The 17376-nt window shown below is 40.9% G+C and overlaps 1 protein-coding gene across 4 annotated transcripts in view; it reads left to right on the top strand.

The window, feature by feature from the left end:
* The window catches only part of TTC7B (tetratricopeptide repeat domain 7B), a 325154-nt gene that overhangs the window by 182275 nt on the left and 125503 nt on the right, over positions 1 to 17376 (top strand). For all 4 annotated transcript variants that reach the window (XM_054028276.1, XM_054028275.1, XM_054028274.1 and 1 more), the window contains 2 exons: positions 553 to 625; positions 4351 to 4511. In XM_054028276.1, coding sequence (XP_053884251.1) covers positions 553 to 625; positions 4351 to 4511 — 234 coding nt within the window. The remainder of the gene's footprint in view (positions 1 to 552; positions 626 to 4350; positions 4512 to 17376) is intronic.

Raw genomic sequence — 17376 nt, 5'->3', positions numbered from 1 at the left:
GCACTCACTGGAGGGTGTGCAACAGTAAGATTCACTCCACTGTACATTCCATTTCCTTGAGGTCTAGCCTTCAGCATCATCCTGTCTTGCATCAGTGGGATGGCTCGGGCCCCTGTCATGCAGCTGGCATCGTTCTGCTCATTGTCACTTTAAAACACATCAGATTTTTAATGTAAAATAAGATCCCCATAGTTAATTGTGAGAAATTGAGTTCTTAGTGCAAATAACTCTTCCATAGGTGTCTCTGGCATGGACCTTGGATTAGACATCATTAATGAGAATTCTTACTTTTCACTTCATCCACTTCTAAGATTACACTGAAGGTACATAGTCTACTTGCACTAAAAGGACTCTATGCAAAACCAAAAGGTTTTTCTGTTTAACCCAGGGTTGTTATGAGCAATGACTTTATAACCAATCCAGTGTGGGAGGGACAGAAGACTAGCACGTCCTCCTATGTCAAAATATGAACCAATGACAAGTCCAAAAGAGATTTGTATGTATAGTAGTTAACATGTCCTAATAGACTAACTGTGTTTCAATTTTTTTCAGGGCCCACAGTTTGTCTCCAACAGATCATCTCGCAGCATTTTACCTGGCACTGCAGCTTGCCATATCTAGACAGGTTAGTTCTACTAGACAAATATATTAAAACTCCACATTGTGATATGAAGATAGGAAATTCTGACCTGTGTAAATGGACACAACAATGGTAAACAGCAAACAAAATAATTCATGTGTTTTCATAGCCTGGTGCAAGCTGTGTTCACCAATGTATAATATACCATTAAGGTGCATCAGCCATTTTTAACAATGGAATAGTTTATTATCCTAAGGATTCAGTTACTCTTTCTGTGTGCGCTTGTTATAAATCCTGATCATCTGTTACATGATTTATATCTGTCCTCGGAGTATTGAATTCTGTACCTAGACATGCTTAATTCCACTTCCTCATTTAATGAATAGATGGTTTCTGCTCTTACCCTACAGGCCCTGCACTGTGGCTAATATCAATACAGGGAGCATTTCCCTTAGAGTCTATCAGTGTTGCCCTTTAATCCAGTATTCTGCCACAGCATACCCAGCTCTAAGGGTCAGAAGTAGGAGACTAGGAATCAAATTATTGCACCTCATGGCCATGTAAAAGTACATGTTCTCTGAATACTTGTGGATGCTTTGCTTGTTGTAAACAGTACTACAAATATCTGTTTAAAAAGAAAAGAAAAATCTTATAAAGCTGCAGAAAGAGGTGGGAGTTAAGTTGTGTTCTTAAAACACAACCTGAATCTTGTCCTTGTACAGCTGTTACATTTAAAGGAGCTAGGATTGTATCTTGCATGGCATTAATTTGGGTAATATATAGCTGCTTTGTATATGTCATTGTAGGCTTTTTCCTGTGTCAGGTTTATTTTAGGAGCTAGATTTGAGCAGAGTAGTTTACATACTCTAGGTGACTACTTTTCATTGCTAATGAACAGCAAAAATATCACATTAGAGAAGAATGGACTGTCTTATGATATCACAAGTTTCTGTAGCAGGTTATTTTAGGCCTGGCTATTACACCCCAGAAATGTAGTAGGGAGAGACTAGAATCAGGTGGAAAAGGAACTCCAACAAATAGTGCTGGATAAAATATGGAAAAAAGAAAAGCAAAAAACTATGTTGTTACAGGGCTAAATGTTGGACATTGGAGGCTTGGATCAGGAAGTTAAAGGACTTAAAGATCCAGATCCACAAATTAGGAAAGGAAAAAATAGGCTGGAGAAGAAAAGAAGATATACAAGGTACATGCAATCCAATGAGGTGTTTTTGGAGAAAAATAAAAGCTGGGAGGAACACAACTAGCTTGTAGAACAAGTAGCAAACTTACAGGACGAGTTGTGGAGATACCAGCATAATGGGAGGCAGGACCCAGGAGCATTTTCCTCAGTTTTCAGTGTAGCTATGGGATGTACCTGTGCAGCGGGGCCTGTGCAAGTTGCTCCTGCTCCCCTGCTTTTAACACTGCTAAAACAAGATACCTGCAGGCTGAGTTGAATAATATATCCAGAGGATTTGGGCATGCCCCGACCCCCTGCTCCAATTATAGTCCAGGTAGAAGGGGGAGGGAACGACGGTGGAAGGATTGTGACTGAAACTCGTAAAGTCTGCATCCAGGAGTTGGAATCCCTTGTTAAGGATTGGGGACCCCCTCCATGGAACAAATGGAATAGGTTCACTCATAGGTTTACAAAAGGAATAACCTTGAAAAAGATGAACCACTTAAATAAGCAGGATTGGGATAAGTTATGGCAGAGGTCTTTGGGGCGTTTATGGTTGCAGGTTATAGGTCATACTATTGATGACTTAACTTTAGGGGCACAGTTGGCATGAGTACTGTATAATTTAAGATCAGCTCAAGCGGAAGCATTGGATGTGAAGCTCCTCCTGGAGGAAGGTCCACATGAGCTAGCAGATTGCCTCCTTTGGAGGTGGAATTTGTGAGAGCATAATGTGTATAATATACTAGCAAGAGGAGAGCAAGCGCACATTGAAGTGGCATGAATGGTGCTTCCCCAGAATGCAAGGAATATCTTGCAGTTCAACCCTGATCCCAATAATTTGGACAGTTTCTTAGCCAGAACTGAGTGCTGGTTGGGGTCAAATAAATCAGCAGTGTCAGTAGCTGAAGCTAACTTTTCCAAGTGGAATTTGGCCCCAAGGGCAAGGGATTCTGGGTGAGGGACAAGGAGATCAGGAACATGGAAGACTATGGGTGCCATTTTGGCAGCTTGAAATAGAGAAGGAGCGACTGAAGGAGGAAGTAAAAAGATTGAAAGCTCTGCAGGGGTGTCCACCTGCTGAGAAAGCTCATCCAGTGAACTCCCAATCTGCACCTCAGCTGTTCTTCATACCTCCCCTTTCACAGGATGACCCATGGTAAAAACCACTATATCGGAATTGGAAAAGAACATGTTACTAAATAGCCGTGGAACAAAAGATTAGGGACAATATTGTACAGGCAGTGGAAATACATTGGTGGGTTGTACCAGAGGAGATGAGCTTGCACCCCCTGGGTTGTACTTTGAGCCTGATATTAATGGTAGTTCAAATTATTACAACTACTGTTGTCCTGAGAATGTGTGCTGGGTAATAAACTTCAAAAAGCACACACAAAAGTCCCAAAATGTAATGGAAATGCAACAGATGTTTAAAAATATTGAAAAAATATTTAAAAAACCTCAAAGGCAGTGGAATGTCAGTCTGGCTTGACATGAGTAATTAAACATGGGGGAGGCCTCATTTCTTGGAAGACAGGTTTAGGGAAGTAAATAGATGAGCAGGTTTAAAACAATTGGGTAACTAAATTAGGAAAATGGCTCAGTCAACTATGAGACTGAATGTCTGAACTAGCTAAGGTACAAGGAGGGAACACCTAGGGAACCATTTGCAAAGAATGAGATAACAATGGACAAGATATGCTGAAAATGTAAAGTTCAGGTAAAGAGTAGGTTGAACATGGCCAGTGCATAGACAGAGCATGCTGTACGAGAACTGGTTCCTACCAAATATTTGGTAATCCCCAAATTTGTAATGCAATGTGTAGTAAATGCAGTGAGATGTGTAGCTGTATGTAGAGGGAGAGGGTTTCTATGTATCTTTGGATCTGTGATGTACCCTGCATTCACACGCTGTGTTTGGGTCTGATCAATTCAGCGTAGCTTTGCTGCATAACAGATAAAGATACCTGAGCAGTGAAGTCTCGAGTTGAACTGAGTTCCTGGGAAGCTGAGTGGAAAGAGATCTTGGAGGGAATCCCAACTGTTATGAGTTTGCCAGAATTTCCTTTTTACTTCAGAAGCACATTGCTTTATGAAATGCAATTTCACATTGTACATTCATTTTCAACACTTGAAGCATTTGTTTAAACAAAAGCATATATAACTTTGGTGATTATGGGGAGTTATAAAGAAGAAAGATTACTCTGAAATCTAGCTGTGTGCTTATTCAGATATACTTAAGCTGAAGTTAAAATATCTTTTGAGCATCATTAAAAAGAGATTTAAAATGTTGTAAATGGGAGAAAAGGAATGAATTAGATGCAATGGTCTGGTATTGACTGCTATGCATAAATTTAAACACATTTTATCTCATTTCAGAGGTTGATTTATTACTTTGGAGCTTTTAATGTTCACTGTAAAATGTCAAGTCTGCTTGTATATTTCTGGTTAGTATTTTATGGGAGCCTATACAGCTTTGCATAATTTCTACGAGTATTACATGTACTTTGAATGTTTATATACATGCAGTGAAACTATAGCAAGTGGTATTTCTAATAATAACTCTTCTTAGCATTTTTTTTTTACTCAGATACCAGAAGCTTTGGGTTATGTTCGTCAGGCTCTCCAACTTCAAGGAGATGATGCCAACTCTTTGCATCTCCTTGCACTCTTGCTGTCAGCCCAGAAACACTATCATGATGCTTTGAATATAATTGACATGGCCTTGAGTGAATATCCAGAAAACTTCATGTGAGTACTTTCAGTGCGTCTATTTCCATATACCCTATTTCCCAACTCCTGAATTTTGTTGTATAGTAGTAGGCTCCCTATCTCACTAATGGTAAGAGAGATTATTTCTGAAGATTGCAATCTTTTTTATTTTAGCTTTATTTTTTTCTCCAACGTATTGTAATTGTTTTCTAATAGTAATGCTGTTTCTTAGCATTTTAGGCTTTTTTAAATGTTGAAAAAAGGTTTCAAACAGCTGCCTTTTTTTTGGTATTATTCCATATACTGGTTATTTGTTTTAAAAATTTCCCACTTAGCATGTTTTACAATATTCTCCTGGGTTGTATATTTTTATGTAGCATCCGAAAAAAAGCTTATATGATACTTCAACAAAAAAAAAATGTAGTTTCATAATGTCGTCCTCTAAGGATAAAAATCCACTAATATGTTTATTGTATAAAAGTTGCTGTGCTACTTTGTGTTTAATGGCCAGTCATTAGGAATCAACGGGTACATAATTAAACAACGAAGTGGAAGAAGCACAAATTTGGTGGAAGGTTCTTTATCATATTAAAAACAATTCATTTTTTGTTGTGCATATTCATTGTATTTTGCTTGGGACACACACAGGCACCACAATTTCCTTTGTTGTTGGATGACATCCCTTTGTTGTTGGGTTCCATAATTCTGTAAAGATGCATTTAAATTCAGTATAAAATTAGTATATATTTCAGTGGAACCCACAATATGGTCAAAAGTTTCAGCGTGAAACCGTAGCACTACTGAAGTCAATGGCAAAACTCCCATTGACTTCAATAAGACCAGCAATATTTTATTCTGATAAGGAAGTTTCAGTGTTAGCTACTCCAGGGTTATGATCCACAGCATTTTAAACATCCTAAACTAAGTTGCTGACAATTTAACATTAATTCAAATGTTTTAAAAAGGAAATTAATTTATTCATATATGTTAGTCTTTATCAGATGCCCATTTAACAGATATGATAGTAATCGAATTTTCAGTTTAAAATATAGTCTATTTTTAAACTAATAACTTTGTGGCAATAAAAAAAAAAACATAAAACCGCTGTCACCAAGGTTTCTAACAACCTTTTCGTGACCAAATCATAGGGTCTGTATTTCATCCTCATGGATCTCATCACTGCTTTTGGCCCTTCTTTTTGAAATCTGACCCCTTAAAGCTTTTGACTTTGTGCCTGCTGCTTCTGAGACTGCCCCATACTTGTTTCTGTGGGTGAGCTCCTTCTCTGTGTAATCTGCTCCTCTCCTGGTTTCAGCTTCCATCTTTATACTGGCGGCTCTCATATATACTACTCAACTCCTGATCTGTCTGCTTCTGTCTAATCTCACATCTCAGTCTTGCTTTCTGATGACTACTCCGGAATGACTCACTGTCCGCTTAAATTTAACGTTGCCAAAGCTGAACTCCTCCTCTTCCCTCCCAACTCCTTCACTCTCATTTGCTGTTGACAATTCTGCTATCCTCCCTGTCATTCCATCACCCCATAAATTAGAGGGTCATCTTTGACTCATCCCTCTCTTACCCTGAACATCCAGGCTGTTTCCAAATTTTGCTACTTATCCCTGCATGAGTTGTCCTCTTTCAGTTCAGACAACAAAATCTCTCATCCAAACCCTCATCCTCTCCCATCTTGATTACTGACCTCCCTTACATCCAGGTCACCTCCCACTCCATGTTAAATCCATACAAAGCACAGTTGGTAAGATCACCTTCATCGCTCCGACCAGGTACCACATCAACCTCACCTATCCCTGAATCTATACAGTTGCTCCCACTGTTGAACTGCATCACTTCAAGTCTTTGTGCACTTGACTTCAAAGGCCCTTCACAGCAATATGCCACCCTACTTGTGCAATATTATCATCTACTGCGTCATCTCTTGCCTCCTCTGTTTCACAATTTCAGCATCATCTATCCATTTCTCAGATTCGTACTCAAACGAATCTGTGCCTCCTCCAATTCTCTTCTCAAGAACTACAAAATGTTAATAAAAATTTTGAAAGATATTAAACCTCACACTTCAGGTCTTGAGACAATCTTTAACTACAGAGTGAGGAGGTTGTTTGCATCTTCCTCTGAAGTATCCGGTACTTACTATTGTCAGAGATAGGGTACTGGACTAGGTGGACTAGGGTATGATCCAGTATGGCAATTCCTTTATTCCTATATGTACGTTTCAGAATACGTCTGTGGGTTTTTCAAATTGAGAAAAGAAAAAGATAAAGCAATAGTTTACATTGAATTTTGAGCCTAAACCTAGCTCCACACTAATTCCAACGCACTAAAAAATGAGGCAAAATCTTTTATTCTTAATTTAGGACAAGATTGTGGTATGCGGTACAGGTCCCTTGGTGGAAAACCTAGTTGGACAGATCAGGGGAGTCACTGGATAAATTCTTATTGGGCTAGAATTCCTGAAGAGTCTTTGGGAGAGGGGAGAAAGGAAGTGAGTGCAGACATCGGGATGGGAAATCTGCAAGCCTCTGAATAAGAATGAATGTGAAATTACTCTCCCTGTGCTGGTGCAGCTGTGCCCCTCTTCGCTCCCTTTTTGGGTGGATAATCTGTTCAGCAGCATACCCCATCATGTCATGGCTGGCTCCTGCAGAGAGTTCAAGGGATGGTGAAGATTCCTTATTCTCTGTCTTCTCCCTTGGGCAGCCACAATTTGGCCCATAATTTAAACCTGGTATTGAATTCTCCCTATCATTACATTATTTTCTATAGGGATTTATCAGCAAAGTCGCAGTTATATGATCGGGTCTTATGCTATATATTTCACTTGTAAAACATCATGTAAAAATATTTGACAGTTTTTTTATTCTACAAAAGTGCTTTGGATATAAGCTGACTCTTATTTTCCCTTTCTGCAACTGATGACAGATGACACAACCCCATTCCCTCTCCCCCACCACCTGTGAGAAGAAATCCCTTTATATCACCTCAAAAGTTGCTAATTTTCAGTATGCTCAAACATTCCTTGATTCATTCTATTTTATTTAGTATTTAATTGGTTTCTTTGTACATTTCAATTGTTTTCTACTTTTTCTCTGGGGACACAGGCCAGGATATCCAGTACCTTGTTCTGAATCTTAGTACATTAAATAGTATGGGGCTTCTGAGTCTCCCCGTTGCTGCATATTAGAGACTCCCCTATCAAAGTATCATTTAAAACTTTTTTGCATGTGTGATAAATGAAGTGTGTGGGGGAGGGGGAGTAGCTCCCTTTGATGGACACCCAGCCAGCCAGGTAGCTGTTCTCTGCATGCTTTACCTGTAAAGGGGTAAAAGTCCCCCAGGTAAAGAAAAGGAAGTGGGAACCTGACCAAAAGAGCCAATGGGAAGGTAGAACTTTTTAAAATTGGGAAAGAAACTTTCCCTTTGTTGTTCTTTCTGGGTTGCAGGGACATAGAGCAGCAATGCTGTAAGCAACTTTAAGCCAGGTATGATTATAGATTATCAATTCATACCTTGAACCTACTTAACTGAAGCCTTAGATATGCAAGTACAATTAGGGAATGTCTAAAAAGACACGATTAGGTTTATTTCTGTTTATTTTTAAGGCTTGTGGACTCCTCTGTACTAATCCAAGATGCTTTGTTTGCTTGTCACCTTTAAGCTAATGCCCAAGAAAGCTATTTTGGGTGCTTACTTTTTGGAACTGCTCTTTTAAAATCTAGCAAAAGCCTAAGTTCCAGATGTATTTTCTTCCTTTTTGTTTTTAATAAAATTTGGTGTCCTATAAGGTTTGTGCACGTTGTTTGATTAGCTGGTAGCTTTAGTTTTTTTCTCAGCTCTTCCCCGGGGGTGGGGGAGGTGAAAGGGCTTGAGGGTACCCTACAGGGAGGAATTCCCAAGTGCTCCTTCCTGGGTCCAAGGGGGTTTTGGCATTTGGGTGGTGGCAGAGTTTACCAAGCCAAGGTCAGAGAAAAGCTGTAACCATAGGAGTTTAATACAAGCCTGGAGTGGCAAGTATTAATTTTTAAAATCCTTGCAAGCCCCCACCTTCTGTACTCAAAGTGACAAAGTGGGGATTCAGACTTGACAGCATGGATATAGAAGTTGCTTTACAGCTTGTTGAAGATAATCCTCTTTGTGGAAAAAGTAAATTTAAAAAACAAATACATCATGTATGTGAATTATGCCATTTATTATTTAATTTACCACTGTGCATAACTGAATACCACTACATGCTACACTGTGTGCCTTCCTGCCATTCATACGGGGGTTTTGGTTTTGTTTTTGTTTTTTCCAGTCAAGTTGCTTAAATTTCAAGTTTGCATGTGATACCTTGATAAAATACAAGGGGGCAGAGGGAAAGCTGTAAACTATTAATAGAAGCTGTGCTGATAAAACAGTTCTTCCCAGTCCTCCTCTCTTGTTGCTGAGAGCTGGATTTTGCCTGACTGCTGATTGATAGGTGAATGCTCTCTGCTGTTTTTCAACATTTTAATCCTTTAAAATTTGGTACATTTCCAAGATTGCTTCTTGTGCTGGCACCGCTCATGTCAGAAGTATGCTATTGGTATATCCCCCAAATCTGCATCTTGGGCTTACAGGAACCCTGGTTTATTGCTCTAATAGGTAGCCAAGAAAAACTGCTGAACAAACACAGCCATTCATATACACTTTTTGCAGTGTGACCCCTTTGTTAAGAAATAGAGAGCTTGCTCCAGGCCCAAGAACCATCCTAAGCAAAAGAAGTCATGGGAGAGAGTGAATACCACATTCTAGTGTTGCCTGCAAGTCATAGCATCTTCTCCACATGGAGAGTTGACATCTCATTCTTTGCAACATAGGGAGTTAAAAATAAGATGAAGAAGTAATAAACCCACCAGACAGAGCAAGTACATGCTGCTTAGATCATTTTTCCAGGGCGAATTTAAAAGCTGTATGCTTGGCTTACCAACATTGCTGCAAGGTATTTTGCTGTAGACAGCCATATTTTGTGGTGAAGAAATGTAACACCTTTCACATCTAGAATTACCTAAAATTTTGAATCTATTACCACACCACTGCATAACCTAAAGAAAAAGCTTCTACTCCACCCTTTTCCTTCACAAGTGTCAGAATCCTAACTTACACAAAGGGACATAACCTCATCCCATTCCAGCACTCTTAGGCTTTGTCTACACTGGCAAGTGAAAGAGAAAATTTTTGTCGTTTAGAGGTGTTAAAAAAACCACCCTCCCGAAGGACAAAAGTTTTGTCGACGACAAGCGCTGGTGTGAACAGCACTTTGTTGGCAGGAGTGCTCTCCTGCCAACAACGCTAACGCCACTCGTTGGAGGTGGAAGTTTTTTTCTGCAGGAGAGCTCTCTCCTACTGACAAACAGCTGCTACACTGCATGCCTTTTAGCAGCACGGCTGTAGCGGCACAGCCGTGTTGCTGAAAGTTGCATAGTATAGACATAACCTTAGATTACTTACTCTTCAAACTCAACTGGCCTACAAACACAAAGATACAGACTAGAAAATCTCCTCTTGTTGTTATTTCTGCAAAGTTCAACTGTAGGACTTTTCTGCCAACTATGGCCACAGAGAGATATTGAGTAGTAGTTGCCTGTTAGGTGTAGAGTAAATACAGGTTTGTTTAACAGGTACCCATTTTAAATGTTTGGGTGCATGTTCAAGAAGATTACCTGTGGTGACTTTTATGTTGTGTCAAGAGTTTCAAAATGAAATGAATTACCTTAAGCACATTTTAAACACACCTGTATTCCCTTTTTCTCCCCCATTCCCATGCACATTTACTGTAAAGCTGTTTCTATTATTAGTACTGCTTTTTTGTGAGACCTATATTGATGATGCAAGACTCGTGAAAATACTGAGGGGAAAGAACATAGAAAACTACTTGTGCAAATCTTTGTCAAGGCTGCTGCTATGTTCCCTAGGCAAGTTTCCAATGGCTGTCCTGGCAGGCCATACGCATACAGGATCCCCCACTAAATAATTTTTTTGACACTGCAAAAAACTTTTGAGCCTAATTTGTGACTAAAATATCAAAGTAAATTTGCCGCAGTGCTAGTGTTGGTGAGGAGAAAGAGACCTAGATGTATTAGGTGCTAGAATGTTGATGATGAGTGTGGTATAATGACTAAGTAGACAATATGTTTGTCCCCCTCTGCAAGGAGGATAGAGTAAATAAGTTATGAAAATGTTGCCTTGGTATTTGATTGCAAATAACTTTTATCCTTCAATTGGCTGTGTTCCACCCGTTTGCTTAGGACACAGATTTTTGTAAATTTTTATTATGAACTTCATATTATTTTGTTCTTACAAGAAACTGTTTCCCCTCTGCCTATCAGTTGCTAAGAATTCTAGTTAACACTGTGAAAAAGAGTAGATTTTGTTCATATCTGGTTCACTATCTTGTGCAAAGCATGTATCTGTTTAATACAGTTATATATGAAATCACAGTATTTTAGTCACAAAGAGAGAGAGATTAGTGACAGTCCTTTACTTAAAATCTCAATTTTTACAATTCCAAAACCTCCTGTCTTTTATTGTCGTCTCACGAGGTACATGTTTCTATATGGTCTCTGCTATTTATAGTATAAAATCTTTAAATACCTTTTTATTTATTCTACCTCATGCTTAGCCATCAAATTATCACTTAGTAGGATGGATTCATGTTTCATAATTAAATATTTATGTAGTCGCTTTTTCAGCTTAGTTTTTTTTTAACTTATGGTATTATGTTACCAAATCAATAGGTCTAGTATGTTACCTGAGATCATCATGATTTAATGAAAAGCCACTTAAAACAAAAAGTAATAAACAATAACTGCTAATATGTTGCAAATTAGTGATGACAGCTGACAGGCTTTTTAAAGTAGCAGGCATAAGGAACAGCAGAAGGGATATTTGAGGAATGCAAGAATCTTATTTTAATGTTAAGCTGTAAGCTCAAAAAAGGAAAGACATATGGTAACAGGTCTGAAAGCAACTGAAGGCTAAGCTCACTGTTTAAACCTTTACATTCGTTGAAGTGTGGTGGAAAACTTTTTTGTTCCAAGAATATTTCAGAAAATTTTAAGCAAATGTATTATCTTAATTGAAAACTCTAAAATTCTTCCTGACCCATGGAAACTTTTTCTGAGCTACACTATTTCAGGAGTCAGCAGTGGAATATGGAGCCCTTTATTTTTCCCCAGGTCAATAATGGCTGCAAGTCATATTCATTTAATGGCTGTCCATTATCCTAAGTGAAATGAGTTGTTCTTCGAGTGCTTGTTCATGTCAATTCCATTCAGGTGTGTGTGCACGCACAGTAGCCAGAAGATTTTTCCCCGAGCAGCATCCCTGGGATCGGTCTGGGCGTTCCCTGGAGTCGTGCCTTCATGACGCTCAATAAAGAGCCCTGCTGACCCGCCATCCCCTCAGTTACTTCTTACCGCCAGTGACAGTAGCTGGATCTTCCCCTTGCTCTTGCTGTGGCATGGGGCTTAGCAGTACTTTTGGTTTTCCCTGTAGATAGTTAGTTCTAGTTGATTAGTATAGCATAGTTAGTTCACTTATAAGTTTCAGTTAAGGGGATTCCTCCTTGCCCCCCCCCCTTTATTTGTCACCGGGGCAGGCCGTGATCCCTAGGCTTCAAGATTTGCGAGGACTGCGCAAAGCACATGCCTAAAAGTGACTCCCACGCCTCCTGTTTATGGTGTCTGGGTGAGGGTCACCAAAAAGACCGCTGCAAGATCTGTCAGGAATTCTGACCGAGAACACTTAAAGAGAGGGAGCAGCAGCTTAAAATCCTCCTCATGGAGACAGCTCTCGGACCTCAGTCAGACCCAGGTGCCAGGTTTCCCACTCCGAGTATGTCTTTTTCAGCGCTCCAGTGCCGTCTTTGAAAGATCCAATGTCGAAAAAAGACTGCCAAGGAGGCTCGGCACCACGATGGAGCCTCTCACGGCCACTCCAGCTACTCCAGCCTTCTCCCAGACATCGTGAATTCAATCTTCCAGAGGTGGGGATTTCCCCAGATAGACCTCTTCGCTACGCAACACAACAGGAAGTGCCAGCAGTTCTGCTCCTTCTAAAATCACAGCCTAGGATCCAGCACGGATGCGTTCTTCCTCCCATGGGAAGGTTGTCTCCTATATGCCTTTCTGCCCATACCGCTCGTTCCCAAGGTACTCCTCAAGATCTGGAGGGAACGAGCTCAGGTCATCTTGATAGCTCCAGACTGATCCCACCAGCACTGGTACACATCTCTCCTAGACATGTCCGTGGAAGCTCCAGTCGCCCTGCCGCTCTTCCCGGACCTTCTGACACAAGATCACAGTCGTCTCCAACATCCGAACCTCGGGTTGCTGGACCTAATGGGGTGGAAGCTCCGTGGTTGAACCCAGTGGAGCTTTCCTATTCAGACCAGGTTAGACAAGACCTTCTTGGCAGCAGGAAACTCTCTATGAGAGTTACCTACCTTGCCAAGTGGAAGAGATTGTCAATCTGGTCGGCACAGTGCCATTCGTTCCCAATGCTAGCCTCAGTGCCGCTTATTCTGGACTACCTCCCCCATTGAAACAGCAAGGGCTTTCAGTGTCATCAGTAAGGGTTCACTTGGCCACCATCTCTGCCTTCCACCCGGGTGCGGAGGGCCGCTCTATCTTTGCTAACCCGATGGTCAGCCAGTTTCTAAAAGATCTCAACAGGCTACACCCTCACGTCCGGCAGCCTGTCCCGACTTGGGACCTCAACCTGGTCATTTCTAGACTCATGGGACCACCCTTTGAACCCTTGGCATTGTGCTCCCTGTTCTACCTCTCTTACGAGGTCATGATCCTGGTAGCAATAATCTCGGCCAGGAGGGTGTCTGAACTTAAGGTCCTAACATCAGAGTCCCCTTACGTGTTCTATAGGGACAAGGTTCAGCTCAGACCTCATCCTGCTTTCCTACCGAAAGTTGTGTCGCAGTTTCACATCAACCAGGACATCTTTCTCCTGGTATTCTACCTTAAGCCGCATTCCAGAGTCCGGGAGCAGAGACTTCACTCACTGGATGTCCGCAGGGCGCTAGTCTTTTACATCAGGAGAAAAAAGCCATTCAGAAAATCAGTCCAGTTATTTGTGGTGGATAGAATGAAAGGTCTGCCTGTGTCGTCACAATGCATTTCATCACGGATCATGTCCTGCATTCATGAGTACCACAACCTGGTGGGGATTCCTGCACCTCCAATCACTGCACACTCCACTGTGGCGCAGGCTTCATCAACAGCGTTCCTGGCTCAGGTTCCCACTCAGGAAATCTGCAGAGCGGCGATGTGGTCCCACATTCATACTTCCACCACACACTATGCAGTTATCTAGCAGGCCAGAGATGATGCGGCCTTAGGATGAGCAGTGCTCTAATCACCCTGGAGCTCGGGGGTGGCAGAGGCAACATGGAGCTCCCACTGCCAGCCAGGGGACCTCCCAGTTCCTGGCAGCTGCTGCGGGCAGCAGGGGCCCACAACTCCAAGCCACGGATGGCCAGGGACCCTGGAGCTCCGAGCTCCTGTGGGTGGCTCCGGAGGTCTCCATTTTGTCATGGATATTTTTAGTAAAAGTCACAGACAGATCATGGGCTTCCACTTAGCCTGACTCCTACATCTTGGAGGGAGTATAAATATAAATGTAGATGTATCCACCTAGATCAGTTTTTCACAACTCCCTTGGATGTATAGATGGGGGAGTAGTGAGTAGAAAGATGATTTTTACCTCTGTATACGGTATTCATGGGATGGATCCTGGAATACTGCTTGCAGTTCTGGTGACCACTTTTAAAAAGGGTGCAGAAAAGGTCACCTACCCAGTGCAATGTGACCCAACTCAAGATTTGGTTTGTAGACTCTTTGTTAATTTTTTTTTTCATAAACTCAAGTTTTATAAGGCACCCTACTCACTTCTGTGCTGTTTAAATAATTATAAAATCTCCAAGTGATGCTTAAAAATAATAATGCTATAGCGCTGTTAGGATTACTTTCTTAAAATTTGCACTCTTACCATTTAACATACCAGTACTTAATTTTTAAAGGATACCTGTTAAATTGTACTGTCACTTCCAAACAAATCTGAATAAGAACAGTCAATTTATTGTGTGAGGGAATGCAAACTAAAAAATATGATGGAACATGTGTTTCTCTAATGCAGTAAATGTTCTTAGAATAGTATCTACACATTCTTAAGGGATATTTTTTATTCTTTTTAGAAAGGGATCCTCTCCAGGCCTCTGTGGGCCCAAAGAATCCCTTTTTGTTTCTTCCCACCTGATGCCATCCTCAAGGCCACCCTAATGATCTTATTTCTAGTTGAAGAGTGATGGATTGAGATTCTTTTCCTATATATATATATATATATGATGCTGTTACTTCAACTCTAAGATTCTCTAAAGAATAATACAGGACACTCACAGCCTTTGAGTAACAGACTTGACATGGAAATAAATCCCAGATCCCTTGCATTTGTAGGGAGCTCTTATGCACTAACTACACAGCCAGCAAATCATCCTATAGAATGGGCTTTAAAAGAAACATATTCTGAGTAAATGAAATGTTTGTGGTCTATTTATCTGTTTTTAAATTCAGTCTAGATACCATTTCCAAGCATTCTACGTGGTCTCAGCATTCACAAAGTTGTTGTTTTGTGCATCAGTATAATTTTTCTTATTCAGTACCGTTAATTAATACACTTTTCCTACAACCATATGAAAGTTGGAGAGAGTTATTACCTTACTTTTGTTGTTTCCTAATCTTTTCCAGTTTGATACTATCATGTATTCATCAGAAAAAAATGCTTTGCAAAGCATATTAAAGGTTAGCTAGATTAGAAATACAAACTGTTACATTATTCAAAGAGACTATCTGGAATCCTGTAATGGTCTCATTTTTCAATTGTATAGAATGTAATACAATAAAAGTCAGTTACTTTTGGGTACAAAATTACTTTTTTCCTCACACAGTGCATACAGGTACCTTTTCTTGAAATCGCTTTTAAATGCTAGTTTCTTTGAATGTGCATCATTCTTTGTCACTTGCCAAGAATGGTTGGCCTAACCCTGTGGCAACACAATGTGGCACTTCTTATGTTCTTCTTGCCCTGAATGTGGTAAGTACCATACAGAATGAAAATCAAGGAGTTATGAAACTGGAGGGCTCCGGGTACCATAGTGACGAATGATAAATACCTAGTAGATAGATAGGATGGAAGAAGAATGTGAGCACATTAGATTGTAGCATTTGAAGAGAGACAAACAGCAGCTTAGTGACTTGAGCCACTGTTAGCTAAATTCAGTCCTGTTTTATGCTGGCTTTAGGGTGGAAAGTTTGCTTTGGAGAGGCTGTGGTAGCTGGAGCTTCCCCTCTGGTAGCTCAAATGGTGGATGGGTCTGGCAGGCCGAGGTGGAGGAGGCATGATTAGGGCTGCCATATTGCTATGTATTGAATCCTTCTCTGCTGCAGCCTCTCTTCCCAGTGCAGCCAGTAGGTGTGTAAGTCCTGCAGCAAACTGATCGCCCCCTTCCTTTTTCTCCTGCCTACTTCCTATCGAGTGCTCATGCTTCATGATGTTTCTGTGTTGTTCCAGTCATGTTGTTTGGAGGCAGCTGAGTTCTATCCTTATAGATAGAAAGCTTTTCTCAATATCTAACTTAAATCTCTCTTGCTGAAAACCATGCTGATTATTTCTTGTCCTGCGCTTTGTTGACATGGAGAACAATTGATCACTGTCCTCTTTACAACAACTTTTTATGTATTTGAAGACTGTTATCATGTACCTCCCCTAGTCGTTTCTTCTCTAGACTACGTGTGCCCAGAATGAAATTTGCTTTTTTCGCAACAGCATCCAGTATTGCCAACCCGTACAATTTTTTTTGTAAGTGACAGGATTTCAGAGGGTACTAGAGCTCAGCACAACTCTACTCCCTCCTTCCCCCTCACCCTTCCTGTGAGAAAGATGGACAGGACGGTCCCTTTGTTTGTTCCCCCCACCCCCATCCCCTTGCAGCTCCTGGCCTGGGAAGGGTATGGTGAAATCAAGAGTTCCTGGATCAGCCCCCACCAGCCTGGGAAGCGGGAGATGGGACCCTATTGCAGCCTCACAGGTCTGGATGAGGGGATACAAAACTGTAGTAAAAACAGAGGTGAGGCTGGGGGGGGATGTTGAATTGGTGGGTTGGGGGGTCTGATGTGGGCACAGTCGGGCAGGATTAATTGCTGGGCAGGAGCAGGCAGATGTGGGGGTGAGAGCTCCAGAAATCAGGGGCCAAAATCACCTGACCCAGTAAATGTGGAAGAATGGGCAATGCTAATTCCCTCCCTCCCCCACACACACTGGACATGGGCAGAAGGGTTCAAATATCAAAAGACAGACCAAAAACACAACATAATCTTTTTTTAAAAAAACACTCATGATTTTTGGGCCAATCTCATGACTCTTGGGGTCTAACCTGATAATTGTTAATCTCCAATTTATGAATCATTCTGCCATGGTGATTTCCAAAGGCGGGAAGGAATGTCCCTGTGAGATTTACATCCAGGATTCACAGGGCTGAATCCTGAATGTCCTGTCCGTAATTTTAAGTAGTGCAACATATTTAGCTCTTGGGCTTTCCCCAATTCAGTAAAAGCCTATGGAATTTTGTCTTCACAAAAATGAGAATTGTCATTGAACTACCTACAGACTCCAGACTGAGTGAGATTTCTCTGGTCCAAATGCCACCAACTATCCCAAATTGTTACATTTTTTTTTAATATATTTTTGGTGCCAACTTTGCAACTAAATCTCTTAGCCCCACCTTTGCGTCTTATTTTCAAAACAAAAGATTCTCTCCATTCAGACAGCTCTCTAGTTGTTCTAATCTTATGTC

Source organism: Malaclemys terrapin, chromosome 4, assembly GCF_027887155.1.
Source record: "Malaclemys terrapin pileata isolate rMalTer1 chromosome 4, rMalTer1.hap1, whole genome shotgun sequence".
NCBI classification, from domain to species: Eukaryota; Metazoa; Chordata; order Testudines; family Emydidae; genus Malaclemys; species Malaclemys terrapin.
This window is presented reverse-complemented; position numbering and strand designations above follow the sequence as displayed.